Source organism: Phyllosticta citriasiana (genome assembly GCF_038021145.1).
Source record: "Phyllosticta citriasiana strain CBS 120426 chromosome Unknown IWZ02scaffold_12, whole genome shotgun sequence".
In the NCBI taxonomy this organism is placed as follows: domain Eukaryota; kingdom Fungi; phylum Ascomycota; class Dothideomycetes; order Botryosphaeriales; family Phyllostictaceae; genus Phyllosticta; species Phyllosticta citriasiana.
Genome location: NW_027117289.1, coordinates 639545 through 659824, shown reverse-complemented (window position 1 = coordinate 659824; position 20280 = coordinate 639545). Strand labels below are relative to the sequence as shown.

Sequence of the window (20280 nt, the reverse complement as noted above, 5' to 3'; positions counted from 1 at the left end):
ACAGAGATGACGATAGGCACGGCGCATGGTATGATGGACGGATTGACTGCGTAGAAGATGATGAAGAGACGAAGGTGGATGGACAAGAAGAGTTTACAGGTTGGGAGAGAGAGGTCTCGCTCGCCTCGCTGCTGCTCGATCCGAGAGCCGTTCGACAGACCCACAAATTTAGACGTCAAGCGAGTGTATCGGCGGCGGCGGCGGACCTGCATGTGTGGCCGAACAACGACCTGTCCTATTCGCGCCTATCTGCCCGCTTCAATCTTTTCATCGATGCTGCAGTGCAGAAAAGGTGGAGGCGAGGGCGTGGCCGTTGGGTGTTTCTGTCGTGGTTCCTGTCTGGCGCGGACCGGGACAGCTAGGTAAGGCCAGCAAAAAAGAACGAGACGCGGGCCCAGTTACATCACCTCCGTCATCCGTCATGGCGGGGTGCTGCTCGCAGGCTTCCGGCTCCGACCTTTCAGCTGAGGTGCCCTCCTCTTCCCTGTCGCTCAACAGAGCAGATAATGTGCCGCATAAAACTCAATTCGCCTTTGGCGTTTTCAGTTGACTGCTGCTGCGCGTATGGTTTGCAGCGCTGCCGTCGACGTGGTTGTCCCTATATCTGGGCGGGCGAGTCAATGGACTATCCCTGGTCGCGAGAAGGGGTTTGTCGTGGACTGCCGGCGCTTGTTAGTCGTGCAAGCAGCTGCAAAGGGTGGGGGTTAGGAACGAGAGATGCCGATTGCTGCGAGATTCGGATGGCTGCATGCGCGGCCGGGATGCGGATTGGCGGGTGGGGGAGGAGGTGGAGGAGGGGGTGATTCGTCACGCGATTGATGGCTTTCAGCTTTCAACAAGGCGAGAGGGGTAGAGTATCATCTTGCGAATGAATTGTGCAAAGGTTGTCATTGCTGCTGCTGCCACAAGAAGACCTCTCGCCGTCCCTGCTCCTCGTCTCTCGTATGCCCTGCGGCGATTCAGGAACACGACACTTGCTGCGACTTTCGGTTCCAACATGGCCAAGCTCAATACCGAAGTTCCCTCGCTGAAGCTCAACGATGGTCAAGCAATCCCGCTAGTATGGTTGCCATTGGCGCTGCCAAACCTTCGCAACGGCCATCAATCAATGCTAACATCGGCCGGCGACATGTAGCTCAGCTTCGGAACCGGCACGTCCTGGTACAAGTCGGGCGACGAATCCAAGATAGACCGGGAGCTCATCGAGACCATCAAGACGGCCATCAAGCTCGGTTACTGCCACCTCGATGGCGCTGAAATGTACAAGACGGAGCCGGAGCTTGGAATCGCCATCAAGGAGAGCGGTGTTGCGCGTGACAAGCTCTACGTCACCACAAAGGTCGAGCAACGAATTGCCGACGTCAAGGGCGCACTGAAGGAGAGCTTGCAGAAGCTGCAATTGGACTACGTCGACCTGTAAGAGCAGTGTCCGAATGCTCGTCGGCGCCTTCACCCAAGCTGACCGAGAACTGAAGCTATCTAATCCACTCGCCCTTTTGGGCCAAGTCGGACGCAGAGCTGCAAGCCAAATGGCGAGACCTGGAGGAGCTGCAAGCCGCAGGTCTGACCAAGTCGATTGGCGTGTCCAACTTCCTGCCGCAGCACCTCGACGCCGTGCTCGCGACGGCCAAGGTCGTGCCTGCCATCAACCAGATCGAATTCCACCCCTATCTGCAGCACCCGCCGCTGCTCGCTTACCACCGCAAGCACGGCATTGCAACGTCGGCCTACGCGCCGCTCACGGCTGTCACAAAGGCAAAGCCCGGCCCCGTTGACGACACGCTGGCCGCTCTCGCCAAAAAGTATGCCGTCAGCGAGGGTGAGATTTCGCTGCGCTGGGCTATTGACCAGGATGTCGTTGCTATCACGACGAGTTCAAAGGAGCAGCGGCTGAGCGACTACCTGAGGGCTTTGACGTTTAAGCTCACGCCGGCTGAGATCCAGGAGATTAATGAGAAGGGTCTGCAGAAGCATTACAGGGGCTTCTGGAAGAACAAGTTCGACGACGACGACAGGTCGTGAGTGGTAGCGATGACCTGAAGAAGCCGCAGTACAAATGTTGTGAAGCTCCTCGACAACTGTAGCTATGAAGTACCGACTTGGCAGAATATCTCAATCGAGAAGTTGAGCTCTATGGTTCTGAGGTTACCACAGCTACATTGCCAGCAATAGCTCAATGAGATGGTTAATATTTCAATTGGTGCTAAATTGCATGGTTGCTCACCAACCAAGATTTTCACTCAGGTCAACAGGGCCCTGTGCCAAACCAATGTCACTGGCGGCCACTCACTTTCGAGACCAAAAAGCCAATAGTCCGTCTTTGAGTCTTTCCACCGACATGAGTCAGTGACATGGTCACCCACCTCGATTTGTATGCCGAAAATCAGCCGGCTATCATCGTAAACTCCGCCGCCGCATTTTCCAACCAGAAATCTTCACCGGCGGGGCACTTTCTCCTCAGACCGCCACCATGCCTCCCAAAACTTTGCCAGATGGCCCAGGTGAGGCAGACACTCGGCCGAAGGAGGTGAGCCCGCGAAATCATCAAAGAATCAACACGGAAGCTCAACTTTGGCTAACGCGCGAGCAGCCACTTGCAAAAGCGTACCGCAAGCCGCGTGCGGTCACGCGAAGAAAGCCGACAGCCGTCCCAACTACCTCGAATACTACCGCCCCTGGAGAAGCTACTCAACCTCCTCCCGAATCCAGCACTCCGGCACAAACAGACGACGACCCACCTCCAGCACAATCAAAGTCCGCAGCGCCGCCGATGCTGCACAATGCGGAACCCGCCGCAACAGCAACAGCTCCCACATCGAAGCCAGCTCCACGGAAACGACGCGACGACGGCATGGATTCGATTCTGCAGCCCTTCTACTATGGCAAGTCGCTGACGGACCCGATCAACACGGCCGAAGACAAGTGGAACCTGCTTCCGGCCTTCCTCAAGGTCAAAGGATTGGTCAAGCAGCACATTGACTCATTCAATTACTTTGTGGATGTGCAGCTCAAGGAAATTCTGCGCGCCAATCAATACGTCTACAGCGATGTCGATGACAAGTTCTTTTGGCGGTATACCGATATTCGCGTCTTGCGCCCATGTCGCGTCGAGGAGGAAGGGCTCAAAGGTCACACGTCCACCATCACGCCTAACGAGTGTCGCCTGCGCGACATGACCTACGCGGCCCCAATTGTCGTCGACGTCGAATACAAGAAGGGAGCAAGCAAGGTCAAGAGAAAGGGAATCCATATTGGTAGGATGCCCATCATGTTGCGCAGCAACAAGTGCCAATTGAGCGGCAAGTCGGAAAAATTGATGGCGCAGTATGGCGAGTGTGCGATTGACCCTGGTGGATACTTTATCACTAGGGGCCAGGAGAAGGTCATTTTGGTTCAAGAACAGCTGAGCAAGAACCGTGTCATTGTGGAGTCGATGAAGGGCATCATCCAGGCTTCCGTGATTAGGTAGGTCTTAATGGCCCTTTTCTTTTGCATATGGCTGACTGGCAAAGTTTCACGGTTGATCGTAAGTCGAAAGGCTACGTCCTCCTCAAGAAGGGACTGCTGTACTTGAAGCACAACTGCTTTTCCGACGACATTCCCATTGTCATTGCGCTCAAGGCCATGGGCATCCAGTCTGAGCACGAAATCTTGCTCCTGGTTGCCGGAGACGACAGCGCGTACCAAGACGAATTCTCGATCAATTTCGAGGCCTGCATCAACGAAAGGGGCGAGCGCATCAACACCCAGCACCAGGCCCTGGAATTCGTTGGTCAAAGGACCAGACAGCTTCGGAAGCCAATTGGCAACAGAGCACCGCGGAATCTGCAGCAGGAAGCCATCTACGCCCTATCCGACATGATGATGAGCCACGTCCCCGTCGTTGGCATGAACTTTCGTCCAAAGGCCCTTTACATTGCCTACATGACCAGGAGGGTGCTGATGGCCATGCAAGACCCCAAGATGGTTGACGATAGGGACTACGTGGGCAACAAGAGGTTGGAACTGGCTGGTCAGATGATGGCGCTGCTCTTCGAAGACAGCTTTAAGAGTTTCAACTTCCAGTTCAAGGCAGCCATCGACAAGGTGCTCAAGAAACCTAACAGGGCTGCCGAATTCGATGCATACGACCATATTCAGACCCACGGATGGAGTATAACTGCCGGTATGGAGAGGGCCATCGCTACTGGCAACTGGAGTTTGAAGCGTTTTCGCATGGAAAGAGCTGGCATCACGCACGTTCTCAGCCGTCTGAGTTTTATTTCTGCCCTCGGTATGATGACGCGTATTACATCCCAATTCGAAAAGACGAGAAAGGTCTCTGGTCCTCGTGCCTTGCAGCCGTCGCAATTTGGCATGATCTGCACGTCAGATACACCTGAAGGAGAAGCTTGCGGTCTTGTCAAGAACTTGGCACTCATGACGCACATTACCACCGAAGTGCCAGAGGAGCCCGTTAGAAGAGCCGTGTTCATTCTGGGCGCCGAGGACGTGCAGTCAGGCACCGGAACGGAGCTGTACTCGACGGGGGCCTACATCATCTTTGTCAACGGTTCGCCACTGGCGCTGACGAGAAGCCCGACCTCATTCTTGAAGAACTTCCGCAAATTCCGCCGCATGGGCCGCATCTCAGAGTTTGTCAGCATCCATATTAACCACCACCACAAGGCCGTCCACATTGCGACGGACGAAGGCCGCATTTGCAGACCGCTCATCATCGTCGAGCGGGGCAAGTCCAGGGTGTCTGCCCGCTATCTGCGCGCGTTGCAAAAGGGCACGATGGAGTTCGACGACTTTCTCTCCCGCGGTCTGGTGGAATACGTCGATGTCAACGAAGAGAATGACTCGAATATTTGCATCTATGAAAAGGATCTAAAGGAGTACCACACCCACCTTGAAATCGAGCCGTTCACCATCCTCGGCGCCGTCGCTGGCCTGATTCCCTACCCTCATCACAACCAGTCTCCCCGTAACACGTACCAATGTGCCATGGGTAAGCAAGCCATTGGTGCAATTGCTTACAACCAGTTTACACGGATTGACACCTTGCTCTACCTCATGGTCTATCCTCAGCAACCCATGGTCAAGACGAGGACTATCGAGCTCATCAAATACGACAAGCTTCCCGCAGGCCAAAACGCCACGGTTGCTGTCATGTCCTACTCCGGTTACGATATCGAAGATGCTCTCGTCATCAACAAGGCCTCCTGCGATAGAGGATTCGGACGTTGCCAGGTCTTCAAGAAGCAGTCGACAACGGTCAAGTCCTATGCCAATGGTTCCATGGACAAGCTTGTCGCTCCTGAAAAGGGTAAAGATGGCAAGCCGCTCAACCCAAGAATGTCCAAACTCGGCGACCAAGACGGAATCGCCGAGGTCGGAGTCCTCCTCGAAAAGGACGACGTCTTTCTGAACAAGATGGTTCCCACAAACACCAACCCGACCGGTCTTGATCAGAATGGTCTCCGGCCGCAAAAGGTCGACTTTCGGAACACACCCATGTCGTACAAGCTCCCCGACCCAGCCTATGTGGACAAGGTCGTCTTGACAGCCAATGAAAGCAACACGCCTTTGATCAAGATCCAGACGCGCCAGACGCGCCGTCCAGAGCTCGGCGACAAGTTCTCCTCGCGCCACGGTCAAAAGGGGGTCGTGGGCATCATTGCGGAACAAATCGATATGCCCTTCAACGACCAAGGCATCTGCCCGGACATCATCATGAACCCGCACGGTTTCCCGTCGCGCATGACAGTCGGCAAGATGCTGGAGCTGCTGTCGGGAAAAGCGGGCGTCGTCAAGGGCGAACTGCAATACGGCACAGCCTTTGGCGGGTCCAAGCCCGAAATCATGTCGCAAATCCTGCTGGAGCACGGCTTCAACTACAGCGGCAAGGATATGCTGACATCGGGCATCACGGGCGAGAGCCTGCCGGCGTACGTCTTCTTCGGGCCCATCTACTACCAAAAGCTCAAGCACATGGTGCAAGACAAGATGCACAGCCGGGCGCGCGGACCGCGGGCCATCCTCACGCGGCAGCCAACAGAAGGACGTTCCCGCGACGGCGGGCTGCGCCTCGGAGAAATGGAGCGCGACTGCCTCATCGCATACGGCGCATCGCAACTGCTGCTCGAGCGTCTGATGCTCAGCTCCGACGCGCACGAATGCGACGTCTGCGAGCGCTGCGGCATGATGGGGTACCAGGGCTGGTGCCAGACGTGCCGCAGCTCCAAGGGCGTCGTGCGCATGACGATCCCGTACGCCGCCAAGCTGCTCATCCAGGAGCTGCTCAGTATGAATGTCAAGGCTAGCTTGCGCCTCGGCGACGAGTTTCCCCCTGATTTGAACGATTGATTGTCCCCATGAGCGTTTAGCAGCACAGCACGTCTTTGGTTTATGCGGTTGGCGATGGCGATGGCGATGGGTATGGCGCTCTTGGTGTTTTTTCCCGTTCCTTTTTTCCCCTTGCAATGCATGCATAGCGAGCGAGCGAGCGCGCCGGGCTGGCGCTGGCACAAAACACGGCGGCGGGCGGGGAGCGTAGGCATCAATTGGAGTACACGGCGTTCATCTTTTCTTTCCTTTCCACTCCGATCCAATCAAATCGAACCTATCCTCGTAAATCGATGGCAGCTGGTATGACGTGCATGGTGGATAAAGATAAGGATAATTGGCGATGGAGTTGGGTCTTCGTTTCTCTTGGGTACAGGTATGTGGATACTCGGTGAGTCAGTTAATCCCCCTTTCCACCCTTCGCCCCTCCAACTCAATCTCGAAAGTGAAGTAAAACGGCAGACGCACGACGCCGTCCCTCTCCCATCACCTCAATCGAGTCTTCGCGAGCAACCGCGATCCACTTGTCTCCTAGTCCGAGGCATCCAAACACAGCTAGCTAGGTAGCTCTCCTGCTTGCTTGCTTGCTTGCTTGCTCGCTTGCTGCATCTCCTTCTTGCGTTGTCGCCTTGTGGCTGACTGACTGATGTGCGTCGACACACCCACCGTTCACGATGTCTACAAAGCAAGAGCAAACAGATCCAAGGTGATAAATCGCGTCACGTAGTCAACAGATAGGTAGAAGACCCAGCCAGCCCTGTATTAATTCGTTCAATCAATAAAGACTGTTGATTTTTTTCATTCACGACTTCTAGGTAGGTCCGCGTACCTTCCCTTCCGCCAGGTCGTTGTCTGCGAGACTGCCCGGATAGAGGACCGATCAGTCGGATTAAAGCAGCAGCAGCCGTCACCTGTCCCATCCCATCCCATTCCGTTGCAGCGCCATATGAGATTGTACCGCATCATCGCCATCCCCACTTCCACCACCACCACCATCACTGTCACGCTGACGGACGCCATGCTCCTCGTGCGCCGGATTATCCAGAGAGACATAGAGAGGAAGAAGAGAGAGAAAGCAGCCAAAAAAGAAAAGGTGTGGTAGGGGAAGAAGTGGAGTGTGGAATTATTGAGGGAGGAAGGGGACGAGTGCAGGCAGGCAGGACAGGAGTCATGGTTGATTCGAACTCGAAGCCCATTTGTCGTACCGTTCAGCAGCGAGATTGGCGGAGAGCTTCAGTTTTGGAGTAGAGATCGGTTGGAGAGTCGAGATAGTGGTACAAGGAATCGCCAGGCAGGGTCCCGTTTGTTGATTTTGTCTGTGAGTTGCTACGCCACGCCTCTTAACCGAACCAGGAGGTAGATGGCGGCTGCAAATTGGAAAGGTCGGATGGTCGAGTCGGAAATGCGTCGAGTCATCCTGGTCCACTGTTCCGTGCAATTGGCAGAATCGAACAGAAGTTTTTGATTTTGCGGGATAGGTGGTCATGACGCGCCTGCCCAGACGGATTCAAAGGCGAAGGACCTGCAAAGTAGAATGGATCTCCATTGGCCATCGGTTCAATCTCCTCGAGGAATCTTTTCATCGCATCCGCTCCAGCATCTTTGACGAACGCAACAGGGTCCATCGATATGACGAAAGTTGCAAGCTTGCCAAGAGAGTTGCTCAAGTGTCTCCATGTCTGCGCATCACCAAGCATACCCTCTACTGGGCATATGGCGCTCCGGCGGCTCCGTCAATGCGGCATCCGTCTAAAATGCCGCATTGCTCATCGGCTCGCCGTTGAGGTTCCTGAGATGCTCATCCGCAAGGTCGGCCCGCAGGCTCGCCGTCTCGCCCTCGCGCTCCATCCGCTCCCACTCCAGCTTGCCCCGACGACCCACGGCTTCTTTTTCGGCAATGAGCTCGCGGAGCTTCTTGGCCTCGTCTTCCAGCTTGGATAGGCGGCTCGAGTCGACCATGTCCTTTTGCTTTTGGCCACCCGGGACGATGGGCGGGAGGTCGGCTAGGTAGTTCTGTGCTGGGCTTGGAGGGGGCTGTGTAGTCGTGTTGAAGCGCTGCGTGCGTGGGTATGTGGTTGAAGTGCTATTGGCTGAGCCGCGGAAAGGTGCCTGTCCGCCGTGGTGTCCGCCGCGAGGTCCGGTCGGTGGGCCGCTGTGGTATGGTGGACCGCCGCCGCGGCCTGCCCATGGACCCGATCCGCGTCGAGGTCCCATGGGAGCAGGCTCATATGGGGAATAGTCACGACCGCCGAAACTGCCACGTCCGCCACCGCGAGGTCGAGAGGGTGCACTCAGGATGGGATTTGTGTTGCGGCTGTGCGCCGACATGGACATGGAGGGGCCTGCCGGAGGTGACATGGCAGGACCGTAGCGCCCACCTGCTGGACCAGTCGGTGGTACGCGAGAGAAGTCGCCATTACGGGGACCGCTGGGAGGCGCACCATTGCCGTTTGTATACTCGCGCTCCCGTGGTGGAAGAGGCTCGCGGGTCGGCATTGGCTCACGTCTTGGAGGAGAACGCTCTCGCTCAAGCGGCGAGCGGGGAGGGCGGTAAGGCGAGCGCGGTCTTGGAGAAAAGTCGGCAGGCCGAGGCGGACGGTCGTCGGCAACCAATCCGAGTCTGCTGGGGTGAACAGGAGGTGAAGAGCGGCGCGACGACGCGACGGATTCACGGCCGGAGCGGACGCCGGCGTCCAGAGCCGCAAATCTTGGTGGAGATGGAGAACGACGCCTCCAAGTGTCAACTCCGTATAGATCAACCCTATCTTCGCGGGGTGGAGGTGAGCGAGAGCGCGGGCGATAGTTCCGCTCACGAGGCGGGGAGAAGGGACGTCGCGGAGGACTATGTTCAGTGTAAGTAGACAGACGATCAGGCCCGCCCCACGGCATCCTGTTGTACCTATAGGCTCTTGGCCTTGGCTCTTCATATCTGCTTGCCCTAAGCGGCGGCGAAGCTAGCCTCTCTCTCTTGGCTGGCGGGGGTGAGCGGCCACGGCTGCCCACAGGCGAAACGTCTCTGCTGCGCTTCAACGGAGGCGGCGAACGCTCTCTGATACGCGGAGGCGAACGCCTATCGTACCGGTCACTGATGAACTCGCGAGGGGGTGACCTGGGTCGCGTGTCCCTCCTGTCATCAAAGCGACCCGGACGAGGCGAAAACTCACGCCTTGGAGAGTATTCCCGGCGGGGCGGTGACCTTGGCCTCCTCCATGTATCACTCTCCGGCCTCATGTATCCACCGCGGGGGCTACGGGAGCGTCGACGAAAGGCGGGCGATCGGCTTCGAGGACGTGCCATTCTGCTGGAGGCGGGAACGTAGGTGTCGGCAGGTGGAGGACGACGCGGCGGCGATCGTGTAGAACGGTAGCTGTCGCGGGGAGGAGGCGAGCGGCCAGGACGGTAAGTCGAAGCTCCCGGAGCGTAGCGCTCACCGCCAGGTCTGTAGTTGTACGTATTAGATTTCATGCTGCGTTGAGGTAGGCTGCGTGGTTGTGACAGATTGAGGTCTTGTTTGTGAAGCGCGCACGACCACGACGGCGGTGGCGGCGGTCGGGTCAACAGCACGAGCGGCGGCCGCTGGGCATTTCTTACCTGCGATCTCTGTCTCTTTCGCGATCCATGGCAATGCTGAATGTAAATGAGGTGACCGAGTACCAAGCTGGCGGTTGTTGCGAGTAGTACGGATGCGTAGCTACGCCTTTCACGGCCGAAGTTTTCTAGACGAGAAAGGAGCTCGACCAACAGCCAAGTCTGGCGTCACGTGATCAGGCGTTACGTTGCGCTCGACTCGGACCAGCATCACGACTCCCACCTCAAGTTCCATCCAGTTCTATGGATCAATGGCTGTCTGTTTGGTCATCATCCTCTTGTTTTGGGGGACGTCGAACCGATGGTCCATTGCTCATGTGAGCGGCGTCGGCCTGGGTGTGATGTGGCCATGGCAGATCAAAGGCTCTGCTGCCAGCTGTGCCACGCACGCAGCCCAGCGAGACCCGTGGGGGATTGTTTTGTTGCTTCAACTGCCCTGCATCCAGTGAGACATGGTCAATTCTCTATCCCAAAGCCGCGGCCTGTCGACGTTGAGTGTCCCTCTGGCAGCAGACGTGCTTCTTGACAGTTTCACATCTTGTCTCCAGCGCAGTCGACACCGGAATCCGTGGCAAAAGTGCAAAGCATTTTCTTAGTGGTACTCCTGTCCATCATTCCGGATATTCGCCATCCTCCAACGCCCGCCGGCTATGGAACCCTTTCCCAATGCAATTCCGTTCTTCAATTGGTATCTTGACCGTCTGGAGTGTTGCCAGATCCTTCTTCAGCGCTTGCATTATACTTTTTCTCTTCTTCTTCGTCACAAAGGCCTGGGAGGCCGCGTCTAGCGCCTGCTGCGGCGCTCCTGATCCTTCTTCAGTCTCTTAGCGCTCTCTTCAGCAATCATGGAGCTGAGATCGTCTTGATAACCTCCCCAAGTTCCCTGCTGTTCGGCATGGCGTTGCGCGTCATACTGCTTCTTAATCTCGTCTTTGCTCAGCCTGTCTTCACGCTCGAGCGCATCCACATCAACGCTAACATCAACGTCACCGGCCTTTCTCTTCCTTCTACTGCTGTCCTCTTGGCCAAGCACAGGCATCTGCTGCGAAGCTCTAAGATCATACGCACGCTCACTTCCAAAGAAGCCTTGGGCGCGAACGTCGCGTTCAGGAAGGACTGTGTAAGCCGACCGCTGTTGCGCCGGCTCCTCTGTTTCGGTGCCACGTCTCTGTTTGCGCAAGCTGAACTCGCCCGAAACACTCTCTGTACCTCCATACTCGGTCGGCACTGCTGAAGTCATGCCACTAGGCGTTTGCAGGCCGCCCGGAGTCTGCATGCCACCCATGTCCTCGTCTTCATCGTCACCTTCCTCCTCCTCCTCCTCCTCTTCCTCTTCTTCAGACTCTTCCTCAGGTTCTTGAAGCTCGCCCCAAAGTGTTCTCTCCACTGGTTCACCGGCAGGCTGTTCTTGCTGCGGTTGAAGCACACCAAAAACATCGCCACCGTAAAGAGGTCTGTTGTATTCGTCCACGGGAGGCTTACCATATCCACCAGGATGGAAGCCCCATTGAGCACCAGGAGGCGGCGGGGCGTTTAAGCCAGGAATCTTGAGAGAAGGGTAAGATGGGGGAGGGCCGAAGCGCTGTTGATTGATCAACCATGGCGGAGGGGCACCAGGTGGAATGTTGAGAGCCTCTTTGAGCTCCTCGCTGAGCTCGCCTGGGCGAAGGTGTCTGAGATTTGTTTCGTACTCTTTGCCTTCATAGTAGACCTCACCATATCGTGTTAGCTCTGGCTTGGTTTGAAATCTGAAGAAGGCTTCGTAGAGCTTTTGGTAATCAATGTCAAGCTTGCCCAGCTTTCCCTGCACACGCTCCCTTTGCTTTTGTTTGAGCGATTGCTGATCTTGCTTCTCGAGGACTGCGTCTCTCATCTCGGCGATGCCCGTGTCCTGGATGAATTTAGGCAGTGCAAACGGTGGCTTCTCGATACCACGTTTCGACGATAGATATTCGCGCTTGAGTGACCAGTGAGTTGGCACAGGGACGACGTTGCGATGCGCCTTGATCGCAACCAGCAGGCGAGGGTCGGGTGATGATGTGTCTGTCCAATCGACCAGTTCAGGCTTCTTGACCAGGGCCTTGAGCTCGGCTACAGACAACTTATTCTTCTCCTTTCTTTCCCTCTTCGAAATTGTTTGCTCCTGTTCTTCCTCCCTCTCCTCGCCGAAGATGTCGTCCTCGGCCTCGTAGATGGTAGGCTTGTCGTCGCCCTTTGTCTCGTCTTGCCGCTCGCCATAGCCAAACCTGTCAAAGATGTCTTTGAATTGCTCGTAAAGCGGGTCGTCTACTTCCATTTCAATGGCGACGTCGTTGCCACCCTCGGCGGGCTGGCCATTGGTCACGGTTGCCGTCTCATTTCCTGTCTTGGGCTCAGCCTGAGGTTCGGCGGAGCCATCGTTGGCTTTTTCAGGAATAGCCTCCGACTCGGGAGCGGGTGTCTGGTGATTGTTAGCGGCGTGCGGATGAGAATGACGTCGAATGCAATGTCTTACCTCTGCCTTTTTCGCCTTGTCGGCCTTGTTTTTGGCGCGTCGCCAGGCGTTCTTGGAGGTCTTTGCCTTTGCACCGGCAGACATGCTGACTTCTTACGCGCCGATTGCGATTTCGTCGGGCAAGAATGGATGGGTGGGTGTGGAAGTGGTGTTATCGAGTTGTCGAGCAGCGAGGGTGAAGATGCCGGTCGCGAGTCCCGCGCCGCCAAGACTTTCAGCCTTGATGCCTTGGAAACAGCCTAGGGAGATAACCACCGACGTCGAGCCTCCTTGGTAAAGTCGACTTCCCCGCGTCAGAATGCCAGAGACAGTATGACATGTTGCCCTGCATATATGCCTTGATGATGAACCATATGAAGCAGTATGGCAATCTCGCTGTAGGATGCTGGCATTGCAACTCTGCACTCAGCGGCGTTTGGCACACGACATTGAAGCTGAATTCGAGCACAAGATAGGCACTAGAAAGAGAGCGGTAAACGATGGTCACAGACAGCTCTTTGCAAGAGCTGATTCTCGGAACTAACACAGTCGTTCTGGCAGTTCTCTAGAGCTCTTTGTATTTCCCAATGCAACCAAGGCTTTATGTGAGGGCAATTTGAATTTCAATCAAGAGGCAGGGGTCACAATTTCAAGTGATGATAGATTTGCGAAAATGCTAGATGAATTGGGATCAAGGTTGCACTTTGGTGTAGGTCTCCATAGCAAAGAAACGAGGCACACATGGCAGAAACAGTCAGAGTACCCTCGCAAAGGCATTCGAGAAAATCCTCTTTCGAATGGGCCCAGCAGACTACAGCCATGTGTCATTCATTACATTTGGTTCTGACTGATCATGCCGTTGCCTGGAATTTCGATTAGAAGAAAAAGTATGGTCATCAATTGGGCCGCAAGAAGCGGCAAAAGACAGCTTCGGAGCATTCTGTCGATGTTCCAAGTTGCGGCCACAGTTGTCCGCATTCGGACCAAAGATAAGAGTCATCGAATTGGGCACTCGAGGCAGACAAACCGGTGGACGGCAAAACATCCAACCTGGGCTTCAGGGCGGCCAGAAAAGGCCGAAGAGTGCAGATGTTGGGTCCTCGGTCGTGGGTCCAGTCTCATGCCTGCAGCAAGACAAGAGGCGAACGGCGCCTTGCCGGCGCGGGCAAATTTGTCCGGACACAAGGTGCTATTTTCTGACGGAGACTGGTGTTAGCTAGCAGGCAATGGTCAAACGGTTGGGCCGACGCAAGACGATTTGGGTAGACACGTGTGAAGAGTTGCAATGGCTGCCCCGCGATTCCTTCTCGTACGGTACCAGAGCAGAGGTACGCAACGCAGCGAGCGAGTCAGAGGCGTCGCAAAGTCATGGAGATCTCGGGGTGGCAGAGCGCGCAATCGTCCCCGTGCTCGGCACAACCCAGAAGATCCCGCCCGCAAGCGCGCTCCGCTTGGTGGTCGAGGCTGTCGGTAGGGCTGGCGCGGCTGTTGAGAAAATACTTGAGAGATGTCTTGATCGACTCGCACCCGAGAAGACAGGTTCCAAGTATCTGGTCATGTCGTGCTTCTCCACTTGCTCTCCATGACAGCCGATGATGGCAATGGCCGCGGCATGCGCCTCGCCGCTTCGGACCGCCCAAAAGTCGTCATGGTCAGCGGCCAAGGCTGTTTCACGCCTGGGTAGCCATGCTCAAGGCCCTAGGCCGACAATCGATTAGGGAAGCGGTTGTATGCCGCCGCTTGCATTGTTGCGGTCTAGTCAGGCACTAGAGCCATGAACAAACGCACCGGGGAGCGCTGGGAGGACAGGCGGTGTAGAGAGGCTCATTAGCTAGCGGTGCACTGCTTGGTTGTACCAGGCCCATGTCCAGGTCCAGATGGATGGAGCGCGGTCAAGGTGGCAGGAGACGAGCGAGAAAGTGGGTTGACATCGAAGCAAGGTTGGTTGGTTCCTCCAACCTCGACCACCACCACCACCACCACCACCACCACCACCACTACCACTACCACCACCATAGCACGCGACGCCTCAACAGCCGCGGGTGCCGGGCACTTGTGGCCGTTTTCATGGTCTCTGTCGTCGTCGTTGCAGTCGCGTCGCCGTTGTAGCGACCGACCTAGCGGTGCGGGGGGCAGCTATTGGCGCTGGCGCCGTGAGCGGTGCGCTGGTGGTGGTATATTGCCGCCCGAGGTGGACTGGACTGGACTGGACTGGACTCGTTCCAGTTGTCGATCGCTTGGAGTCGGTGGTGCGAATGACGTGAGGACGCAGAGCGAGCGTGTTGAAGCGTCCAGCCTCCAGGACGGATCGAGGAGTGGGAACGGTACAGAGTTCGCCCCAATCACGCAGCACGCGCGTCGGCGGCTACTGGCCAACGCTATGGGGGCGATGCGTGTGCTGGAGCGCTGCGGTGCTGGGATGCCATGGGATGCTTTTCCGTGCGTGGCTTGCTGCTGCTCAGGGTCTCCGGCATTAAGCACCTCGCCCGCCTGAGACTCGTCCCGTTCCTCTCTCTCTCTCACGACCTACCTCGTTCGTTCTGTTCTGCTCAACCAACGCCCTCAACCTCTGTCTGTACTTGTACGATATTCTTGCTGTACCATACCATACCATACCGCCGAGAAGACGCCTCGACCTGCCTCTGGTCCCAGCAACAGCCAAGTGCCAGGGGTCTCACTGTACAACGTAGCGGTAGTTCTGCAGCCCACCTCGCAGTCTCCTGTGCGCCCTCCTTCGAATTTCGAATCCGGACTCCAGAGGGCGCCCGCCCTGTGTACGATTTTGAGTGTGAGCTCCTCGTCTCTCTCTCTCTCTCTCTCTCTCTCTCTGCCTTCGTCTCGCGAGACGAGACCAAGCGCAACTTGGCCGCTCCGCCAGCCCCAACAACTGGAACCCCACATCTCTCTTTCTCTCTTCATGCCCATGCTGATGTCTCGGGCCCCATACAGGTAGAACACCATGGCCTTTTCTAACGGCCTGGGGGATCGCCCCGAGGACCGCCGCTTTCGCAGTCCCCAGTCCCCCCGCGACGAGTCGTCTTTCCCTGGCTTTACCTCGCCCATTCGCAGTCTTGCCAGCCAGATGCAGCCGCATACCTCGACTGCAAATGATGCCCGCGCCACCTTGCCCCGGCGCTTTACGACCAACACTGTACCAACGTTGCCCACAATATCCCAATTGTCGCCAATTGGCCAGCAGCGCCGACAGGCCGCAGAGAGCGTCGATTTCACGTCCGCGGTAAGCTCTCTCCATCTGTTTCGTCTCACCCCATCCGCTTCAGGCCCTCATCCCCAGCTCTTCAACCTCAATTGATTCCTTGTCTCGATCCCTTGCTCTTTTCTCGTATTCCGGAGTCGTGCTGTTTGCTGCGCTGCGGGCGTGAATGTTCGGGCGTCGTCCATGGCCTTCCGCGATTGGCGTTGGCATGGTTTCGTATGGAAGAGCAGTCGTTGCGAATTGGGACTCCAGGCTGATTGTCACAGACATTTCACAAGGTCCAAATGGTAGGCGCAGTACTCTCTTCACTTTACGCTTCGGTTTTCCCATGGGCCTTGTCTGCACACGTGCGCTAGTCGACTTCACACCGTGAGGCTAGACGGCGTTCACTCTCGCGCCCTGTGCTCAGAGCGGGGGCCGCATGAGGTTCTCAAAACTCCGCCTCCATGATCTTTCTCTTCCACCTCCTCAACATCCTCTTCATCCTTTTCCTCTGCCCATCTCTCTATTTCGTTGTTACGTCCCTTCATCAACTTCGGGCTCCTAGGTGCTTGTTCGTGGTTCATACTTCTGCAATCAAGTTCAGCGCCTTGTGCTCTTGATTTTGATATCAAAAGCACGCACTTCTACTTCACATCATGTCTTCGTATCCTGCTTCAGAGGGTTCCCTCAACACCCCAACTTCTGACGGTTTTGGAGGCGTTCCCTTGCCTACTGCTTCATCCTCGACATACTCTCACTTTTCGAGCGGTGCTACGACTGCGATTGGCAGCGACAGGTCGGCTAACAAGCATCAGCTTGACAAGAAGAAGAACGACCTCGAGGCTCTCAAGGAGCAGCGCGCTCGTTTTGACGCCGATATGGAGATGTACGAGAAGCCCGTCAAGGGCACTCATGTTGACTATTCGCGCTTTGGCGAGGAAATCAACCGCTCCAACCTGCCTGCTCCTCAGTCGGAGCCTACGACGCCTCCCGAGTACCGGGACAACGGTTTTCCCACTGCCTTTTCCCGTCCTCAGCGCTACTCGGTCCAGAGCTTCACCTCGCCTCAGTCGGGCACCACGCTTTCCAACCGCCCTAGCCGTTCGGGCTCTCAAATCACCTCGCCGCCTCACGTCTCTCACGGAATCTCGCACATGCCATCCAAGTCCATGCCTGGCTCTCGTCGTGGTTCGGACGAGGAGGAGGATTCTCACGAGCTCAGCATTGCCAACATGAATCCTCGCACCGGTGCTGCGTAAGTCTTACCCTTTCGATGATCCTCGCCTGATCGTGTAACCCTGCCCCAACGCGCAAGATTCATTCTTGGCTTCGCGTTTCTACTTGGCCCCTTCGCCTGCAAACTGAGCGCCGACGAACTGGTCCTGGCCACTCCCTTGCAGTTGCTAGCCTTTAACGTCAACCGGCATTCCGTCGCCTTTTGCGCGTCCGCTCGCCCGCAAGCTAACCGTGTCAAAGTCTCAATAGAAACTCTGTACCCGTCACTGGCCTTGACCTTCGTCAGCGCATCCACGCCGACAACAGCACTGGTCTTCCGGACCTCAAATCCGTTCTGGGCCACATGGACTTCTTTGGTGACGACGATAAGTTGAGGAACGGCAGAGATCACAACCCTGCCGCTTCGCCTGATGTCAAGAGTTACCTTCAGATGAATACGACGGACGATAAATTTCCCATTTTGGTTCGTCGCGACGGCGACGGCTCCATGCGCCTGTCGGCCAGCTCGGCCGCCCTTGATCTGGCTCTTTCCCCCGGCGAGCCTGGCCCTGAGGTGCCCACAACCGCCAACGACTGGCAGCCCATCCGCAGTCGCCACGTCGCCCAGCACAGCATGCCCGCGAACAATCTGCAAAAATCCGACGAGTTCGACTTTGGCAACACCGCCTCGGACGCCCGCGCGAATCTGAGCAACAGGCACTCCACCGAGGTCAGGTTCACTGGTTTCGGCGACCAGAAGCGCCCTGGTCTTCTTTCCAGTCCGCCCGCTTCCAACGGCATGCCCAAGCTGTCGTCGTCCTACTCTACCAACGATATTCCGACGATGAAGAACACGAACGGCCTGGCCACCACCAACTCCAACGGAGGCGTCAACACCCACGCTGAAAACCATTTCCACAAGCACAACGCCAGCATGGGCCGCATTCCCGCGACTGCGCTTCACAGCCGTGAAGTTTCTGCCAGCGACAATCAATTGCAGGACCAGCACCAAAGCTTCCGCTCGCCGCGGTCGAGCCTCCACGCCAGTGCCGCTCCGTTCGGTCCCAACCACAACAATAACAACGCGCTCGTGCCTGCTACGACCGCCGCCATTTCTTCGCCGCCAACAACCACCCTCAACAACAACGCGCTCAACACCATGTCGCCGCCCCAGGCCCCCCAGTATCCTGCTACCAATTTCAACTACGGCGGCTACGGACTGATGGGCATGAACATGCAAAACCTCAACCTGGGTCAGCTCGGTCAATATGGCAATCAACCTCTGGGCGGTCAGGCCTCGTACGGTCAAATGCCCATGCCCAACCTGAACGGCATCAACGGCATGAACATGACGGGCATGAATGGTATGAACGGCCTCGGTAGCATGAATGGCATGCTGAGCAGCCCTTATGCCAACACATACGGCCAGTACAACCAGTACACGGCCCTGGCGCCTCAGCCGCGCTACCCCGACAGCCAGGCCCGCGTCATCCAGCAGCGTCGGATGCAGAACCACCAGGACCACCTCAGGTCCCAAACAAACTACAACTTCGACTCCCTTTTGCCGCATGACATTGTCGAGCTTTGCAAGGACCAGCACGGTTGCCGGTACTTGCAAAAGCAGATCGAAGGCCGCAACCTTGACGTCGTGCGCAAGATCTTCGATGCCACGAAGGAGCATGTTGTCGATCTGATGCAGGACCCCTTCGCCAACTACCTGTGCCAAAAGATGTTGGAGTTTTGCAACGATGAGCAGCGCACCCGTCTCATCATCAACGCCGCTCCTCAAATGGTTACCATCGCGTTGAACCAGCACGGCACGAGGGCTCTGCAGAAGATGATTGAATACGTGTCTACCCGCGACCAGATCAACACCATCATTGCTGCACTCTGCCAGAATGTTGTTACCCTGATCCAGGACCTCAACGGTAACCACGTCATCCAAAAGTGTCTCAACCATCTCGGCTCTGAGGACGCTGCCTTCATCTTCCATGCTGTTGGCGACGCTTGCGTCATTGTTGGCACTCACCGCCATGGATGCTGCGTTCTTCAGCGTTGCATCGACCACTCGTCTGGCCACCAGAGGAACACTCTGATTGCCCAGATCACGGACAATGCCATCAGTCTCGTTCAGGATCCATTTGGCAACTATGTCGTCCAATACATCCTGGACCTGCAAGAGGAGGGCTACACGGTCCCTCTGTGCCAGAGCTTCGGTGGTCGTGTCTGCCAGTTGTCCAAGCAAAAGTTCAGTTCGAACGTGATTGAAAAGGTATGTTTCCAACCACCTCTGCCTCAACGTCGCTAACCATTCCAGTGCATCCGTGTCTCCAATGTCGAGTGCAAGCGCGCGTTGATTGAAGAGCTTCTCAATGTTGGCGAGCTTGAGCGTTTGATCCGCGACTCTTATGGCAACTACGTCGTTCAGACCGCGGTAAGTAGTAGCCTTTGTCCACACCGAAAGCCTTTGCTAACAAGATGTAGCTGGACTACTCCGATGCCCCCACCAAGATCCGCCTTGTTGAGGCTTGCCGTCCGATGCTCCCCTCCATCCGCTCCACGCCTTACGGTCGTCGCATCTCGACCAAGGTCCATGAGTTTGATGGTCGCATGAGCGGCAGCTCCAGCGGGAACATCACGCCTATTGCCACGGGTGCGCCCAACCAGCTGGGATTTCCAGCCACCATGGGACTTGGTGCTGCTCAGCCCATGAATACGCAGCCATTCAACAACATGGCCAACGGATTCGGCTCCAACTTGGCCTCTCCGCAGCCTCACCGGCTCAGCAATCCCGCTGTGCCCAACAACCTGCAGGCTGCTGTTCAGCAGACGTTCCCGTACAACCGTGGCATCAACGGCGGAATGAACGGTGGCTCCAACGGTGTCAACGACGGTGTCAATGGTAATGTCAATGGCGGCTACTAAACAGTCGCTCGAAGTGCAATACCTGACGACTTATGACTCTTACGACCCGCATGACACGTATCAAAGCTTATTTCTTCCGGTTGGGTCAAGTTCTTGGTTCTGGAAGAGCGGGTCTCTCCCTGTGATTGAACTTCATTCCATGGGCATAGCTCGTCTTCCGGCATCAGAGTCACGATACACCTTGACAACAAAAAAGCAAGTAACAAATCATGGCCAACTTCAACTTTCACCCGTCCATCACCGAAACGGGGTTCTTTGCATCCGAGCCTCGTCTTGTACAATAACAGGCGACGCACACAAAAGTCGGCACAACTCTCTTCTCTTCTCGGCATATCGGCATTGCTTGCGGGGCCTGCTTGCAACGGGACGGCGGCTTTTCCACAGTCTCCTGCTTGGGCCCGTCGGTCTTGGTCCATTCCCAATTGTTTTCTTGCACACAGTCTCCCATTCGCATACTCACCCTTCCCCACCAGACACTGGTCCTCTTGGTTTTCGAAACTTGTTTCTTGGGTCCCCATGGCGGCATCAACGTGCGAGTTGCTTTGCTTCA

General features: G+C 56.3%; 5 protein-coding genes across 5 annotated transcripts; 3 read left to right on the top strand and 2 right to left on the bottom strand.

The window, feature by feature from the left end:
- The first annotated feature begins 830 nt into the window (after positions 1 to 830).
- Positions 831 to 2400, top strand: IWZ02DRAFT_459269 (aldo-keto reductase family 1 member C13). Its single transcript, XM_066768073.1, has 3 exons — positions 831 to 1060; positions 1136 to 1416; positions 1476 to 2400. The coding sequence occupies exons 1-3, from the start codon at positions 869 to 871 to the stop codon at positions 2020 to 2022; spliced, it is 1020 nt and encodes a 339-aa protein (XP_066620025.1). The 5' UTR covers positions 831 to 868; the 3' UTR covers positions 2023 to 2400.
- Positions 2401 to 2418: 18 nt separating this feature from the next.
- Positions 2419 to 6487, top strand: IWZ02DRAFT_58624 (DNA-directed rna polymerase-like protein III subunit). Its single transcript, XM_066770925.1, has 3 exons — positions 2419 to 2527; positions 2591 to 3465; positions 3513 to 6487. The coding sequence occupies exons 1-3, from the start codon at positions 2471 to 2473 to the stop codon at positions 6349 to 6351; spliced, it is 3771 nt and encodes a 1256-aa protein (XP_066620024.1). The 5' UTR covers positions 2419 to 2470; the 3' UTR covers positions 6352 to 6487.
- Positions 6488 to 7947: 1460 nt separating this feature from the next.
- On the bottom strand, positions 7948 to 9982 carry IWZ02DRAFT_58610 (uncharacterized protein). The gene is made up of 2 exons (XM_066770924.1): positions 9230 to 9982; positions 7948 to 9172 (listed from the first exon to the last, which is right to left on the bottom strand). Exons 1-2 carry the CDS (start codon positions 9793 to 9795, stop codon positions 8080 to 8082), a joined length of 1659 nt encoding a protein of 552 aa, XP_066620023.1. The 5' UTR covers positions 9796 to 9982; the 3' UTR covers positions 7948 to 8079.
- Positions 9983 to 10702: 720 nt separating this feature from the next.
- IWZ02DRAFT_471285 (uncharacterized protein) lies at positions 10703 to 12496 on the bottom strand (the record flags this gene model as incomplete). The annotated part of the gene is made up of 2 exons (XM_066768859.1): positions 10703 to 12358; positions 12413 to 12496. 2 exons carry the CDS (start codon positions 12494 to 12496, stop codon positions 10703 to 10705), a joined length of 1740 nt encoding a protein of 579 aa, XP_066620022.1.
- Positions 12497 to 16073: 3577 nt separating this feature from the next.
- IWZ02DRAFT_58492 (uncharacterized protein) lies at positions 16074 to 20020 on the top strand. Its single transcript, XM_066770923.1, has 4 exons — positions 16074 to 16845; positions 17067 to 19077; positions 19123 to 19239; positions 19290 to 20020. Exons 1-4 carry the CDS (start codon positions 16247 to 16249, stop codon positions 19728 to 19730), a joined length of 3168 nt encoding a protein of 1055 aa, XP_066620021.1. The 5' UTR covers positions 16074 to 16246; the 3' UTR covers positions 19731 to 20020.
- Positions 20021 to 20280: the final 260 nt, after the last annotated feature.